The following is a 5061-nucleotide window of genomic DNA, read 5'->3' as shown; positions in this document are numbered from 1 at the left end:
CATCCTGCCATATGTTGGCCTGGTGGCGTCGACACCATCAGCCACTCTCACCCCTCCCGGTCTCCGCCGTCCTAACCGCTTTCCCCGGCTTAGCGTGGCTTTAGCGTCTGTGCGGTAAATGTAGGACATGGCAGTTAGCTTGTGTTTTAAACCAGTAAAGCCACCGCACTGTCGGGGTCCGCGGTGTCGGTCGTCTGCGTTGGTGTCACCTCTCTGTCCCCGCGATGCGCTGGTCATCCAGGAGTAGGGAGAGAAGGCGCCACCGACAGGACCAGGTGGGTCGGCATCAGGTGGGAACCCTTTGGCGGAAGATGCCATTTGATAGTGATGGGACAGACAGGTAGACCACTGCCATGGACTGTGCTTCATTAACTATGTTGTTGTTGACACACTGCAAGTTTTCTCAATGTCTGTTGGACATAGTTGGCTGGGTGTTGGAAGGACATGTTGTAAGTTGGACAGGTGTTGGAAGGAAGTGTTGCTGGTAGGACATGTTATTGGTAGCACATGTTGCTGGTAGAACATGTTGTTGGAAGGATATGTTTGAAGACGTTTTGATGGAACATGTTGGCATTGCATGTTGTTGGAAGGACATGTTTGCAGGACATTTATGAAGCCGTCCAGATGTTGTTGGTAGTAATGTTGTGGCTAGTAATACATTTGAATATTAATCAATTATTTAAGAGCACAATAGTGCTGAACCTACTGCCATCCAGGCTTATACTTAACATTACTTGTCCGTGTGCTTTTGTGTTGTTCCTCCAGGGTTTTGAGGGGATTGAAATGATTCCAAAGTCAGGAAAGTCTCCAGCAGAATCCAGGAAAGCCGTCGGCATCCATGAGTTTGCCGCTCTCGCCCGGTCGTCTCTGAACGGTAACTCACCTGCCCGCCGGATCATCTGTTATGATTATCATGTATTCCTGTATCCTCACGTTCTGCTCCTCCTACCAGGCATCTCTCAGGCCATGAGGGACCATGTGACCAAGCCCACATCGCTGGCCCAGGGACGGGTAGCCCACCTCATAGAGTGGAAGGGCTGGCCCAGACCCTCGGACCCTCCCCCCTCCACGCTGTCCCACTTCAGTTCCTACTGTCATCTGAGCGAGGGGGAGAAGGAAGCCCGCTTTGCTGCAGGTACGCAGTCTGTCACACACACCGTGTGGTTGGCTCTCCGCACCGTTTAATAATCGTGACGATGTTGAGGTCCGGGGGCCTGCACCTGATTGTGTGTGTGTGTGTGCGTGCCTGCGTGTATGTGATCATGCGCGCGTGCTTGAGTGTGTGCATTGAGCTTTCTCAAGAGTCAAGAGCAGCAACAGCTGCTGCTCTTGACTCTTGACCCTCCTCTTGAAGAGTGCTCCCCGTGTCCGTCAGCCAGCTCTGAGGCCGGCTCCTCCTGTCCTTCTGTCTCCACGGCGAGCTCTGTCTCCTAAGCCTATTAGCAACACTACCGCTCGTTGTGTTTATTATGTTTGTTGTTGACTCGCTCCATCTGGCACATGGTGACTCTGGGTTCAGCTTAGCAGGGCAGGTTGAGAATAGATCGCCGGTGACTTACCCCCCCCCCCCCCCCCCCCCCCCCCCCCCCCCCCCCCCCTGCGGCTCGCTGGACAGGTGTAGCGGAGCAGTTCGCCATCGCCGAGGCCAAGCTGCGGGCCTGGGCGTCCGTGGACGACGACGAGGAAGAGGAGGACTTCAACGAAGAGGACGCCCAGTACAATGAACCGGATCAGACGTTCCCGAGACAGGACACCTCAGGTATGCTTTTCGTTCGATTTCGCCATCGTCATCGTCATCATCTGTGTGTGTGTGTGTGTGTGTGTGTGTGTGTGTGTGTGTGTGTGTGTGTGTGTCTCATCCATTTCTCTCTCCATTCATCCCTCCCCTCCAGGGGCTCTGACCGTTTCCTCCTCCCTCAGACTTCGCCACGTCCGGTCTGGATTCCGGAGTCCCACGCCAGGCTGTGATTGACGGGGGCGAAGCCCCGCCCCCTGAAAGCTTTGCATGCGCCGGTTCGAGCCGCGACCCACCGCCGCCCCCCCCCAGTGACCCGTGTTCAGCCCTGACCCTCTCCCCTGCTCTGCCCGGCGACAGCACTAGAAGGGGGGGCGAGGAGGGGGAGAAAAAGGAGATGCACGGCGGCCCTGTGGAGCAGGAGGTGTCCCTTCAGCACGGCGACGCCTACCTGGCCCACAAGGAGGAGTGGCCTCTCAGGAGCAGTAGGTTTGACTCCTGCTACTCCACCTCCCACTCAGAGTCCCCAGGAGAGGAGGAAGAGGATGAGGAGGAGGAGGAGGAGGAGGAGGAGGAGGATGGAGGGGTGTTCCACGAGGTTAGGGTGTGGCGCTGCCACCCCAAAGGGTTCTTCTCTGACCGCGCCTCCTCAGGCGTGGCCTCCTTTGACGAGGAGCAGGAGGAGGAGGTGGTGGAGGAGGTGGCTGAGATGGAGAGAAAGTGGAAGGAAAAGGAGCATTTGATGTGATGTCATTGGTCCCTTAATCGTCGTATAAGCTATTTTGCTGTTTACCTGTAAAAAAAAATATATAAGAGGCCCCATCACGTTGGGCCACTGTATCTTTCCCTCCCTCTCAAGGCTTAGTTATGGTTCTACGTCGACGCAGAGCAAGCGGGTTTACGGACCCATTACGTCCTTGCGGACCCTCCTTGCGTCCACCGCAAGGCCTGACGTGCGCCTCCCAAAAACTGTATCCTTGCATCGAGGCGACACAACAGCAAGGGCCGTGATTGGGCCGCTCACTAAAACCCGACGCATAACCCAAACCGGTTCACGACTGCGTCGAAACGTCTGCGTAGTCATTGCGTTGCGTCGACGTGGAACCAACCCTTTAACCCTTTGCCATGTCCCAATTGATCTTAAATTTTCCCTAACCTCTCCCCTCCTCTGGTGCCCTTGTTGGGTCATTGGTCATTGGGTCTCTCACCCCCTTAGTTGATTGCACCATATATATATGTATATGTATATATTTATATATATATATGTATATATGTGTGTGTGTATGTATATGTTGGTGAGTGGAACCAGGATGTAAAACTGTCATTCATACTCTGGGTTTTGTACATTTTTGTGAAGAGTTTGTGTGTTGCTATTGCATTGTTTTTTTATGGAACTTTTGTAGTGTGCAGGGGTTACACACGATGCGTACGTATTGCTATGTGAAATGAAAAATAATCTTATATGAAAAAATAAAAAATAAAGTCATTATACATGAAGGATGGTGGTGTCTCTTTTTTTTTGCTTATTGATGAATTCCTTTTATAAATTAGTTTTATTTATGTTTCCTACATATTGAAGTTACAATATTTTCTACTTGTTCCCCTAAAAAAGTTGTCTGAGGGTTTGACGTATTTTTTGTACTCCTGCCAAACGTCTCTGCCCCTGAGCTTGGGTAGTTACCGGGATTAAGCGGTTCAATCAGGTTCCTCTTTGTACCGCAGTTGGCTGGGAGCCGTTTCCATATCGATTCATGAGGGCTGCATCATCTCAGGCATTCATGAGAGCAATCCAGATCCTTTTCCTTGCAGCGTAATGGTTTCTTTCTTCAGCGATGTGCAGTATATATACATGTACTGTATGGGGTTAGGGAACCATAACCCCATGTATATATACTGGATTAGGCTTAGAGTTATGTGCTTGATGTTCAAATTGATTCATGACCTTGCACCACCACCAATCAAGCAATGTCTGTCATTCTGCAGGGACAATGTAAGGGTATCTAGGGCTGCAACGAGAGGTGATTCTAACACCAAATTTAGGAAGACCACAATCAGCATTATCACTCCAAGCAACTGGAAAATGGAACTCAATCCCGCTTCATATTAGACACTGTGAAAGTCTTTCGTTTTAAAAAGTCTGGCTAAAAGAGAATCAATCATGCGATCATTTTATATAGAACATCAAATGTTTTATGTATTTTGTATGATTTTTACCCTGTAATGTTGTTGATGCTGTTGTTTTGTATTTAGTATTGTCTGTAATGTTTAGTATTTTTTTGATTGTACTTTGACCTCCCTGCCCAGGGACCACAGATGCATATTAGCTATTCAGCTAAATCTGGTATAAAGCCTGTTTTGTACATGGTCCCTGTCAACTAAACCAATAAACTAAACCCTAACCCCGTTTATACACATATCTTGTACACATATACTGGGGTTTCTAAATTTCACAATTCATAAGAATGAAAAGGTCGGGGATCACCCAATAAAATAATTTATTCTATTCTAATTAGGGAAATACAATAAATGTAAAAGGGGCACAGGAAGTGAGCTATGCATTTGAAATGGCAAAAACTGCCTGCCACTAATTGCAGCCCATTTCTCAATCATAAAATCAACAAAACAATATAAATACATATCTATGAAATGAAACATGGAGTGGAATCAGAAATGTGTGAATCCATATGATTGTTTGCCATGCATGTCAACCTGGGTACTCAGAAAGGAGTAATCTCCAGCCTTCTAGTTATGCAGGGAGCATATTCTACACTGTAGATGAGGCTCAGGTGAATCTATTGATCTGTGTGTGTTCATAGTGCGCCTTGTTTTGACTTGTTTACATAGGGTACATTACCCTCAGGGCTATGACCTGCCTATACATTTGAATGATGTCGTGTCCTGTCCTTGGTTGATCGTAATGCTAATGTTCCCCTGCCCTCTACCCATCCCCACATGTTATACCAATCAGCCCCAGGCTAGTGTAGCAATAGCAAGAAGTAGGTAGCACCTATAGTCACACACCATTTCACACCCAGGGGAAATGTAGGATTTCCAATTATCCAAACCAAAGTTTCTTTGGAAGAGGGATTAAAATAGATCAACTCTTTTTTTTTCTATTTTTTAGTTGATCTGACACTTTCATCCAAAGAGCCTCAAAGTAATTTCAGATGAATTGTATTAAGAAGCAGTTTGAGATTAGGGCATCTAGCTTGAGGAAATCAACAGGTATCTTGTGGATATTAGGGTATTAAAGGTTAGGGCATTAAGGGTTAATTAGGGTATTAAACCCATGAATGTTCCAGGGAATCAAACGAAGGTCTCTGGGT

General features: G+C 48.1%; 1 protein-coding gene across 1 annotated transcript; it reads left to right on the top strand.

The window, feature by feature from the left end:
• Positions 1-224: 224 nt before the first annotated feature.
• Positions 225-2483, top strand: LOC307085428 (uncharacterized protein; the record flags this gene model as incomplete). Its single annotated transcript, XM_079750219.1, has 5 exons — positions 225-275; positions 766-874; positions 953-1135; positions 1616-1759; positions 1921-2483. The coding sequence occupies 5 exons, from the start codon at positions 225-227 to the stop codon at positions 2481-2483; spliced, it is 1050 nt and encodes a 349-aa protein (XP_079606345.1).
• Positions 2484-5061: the final 2578 nt, after the last annotated feature.

This window comes from Pollachius pollachius (assembly GCF_949987615.1).
Source record: "Pollachius pollachius genome assembly, chromosome: 14".
NCBI lineage: Eukaryota > Metazoa > Chordata > Actinopteri > Gadiformes > Gadidae > Pollachius > Pollachius pollachius.
The sequence above is the reverse complement of the archived record's forward strand: the minus strand, read 5'-3'. Positions and strand labels throughout refer to the sequence as shown.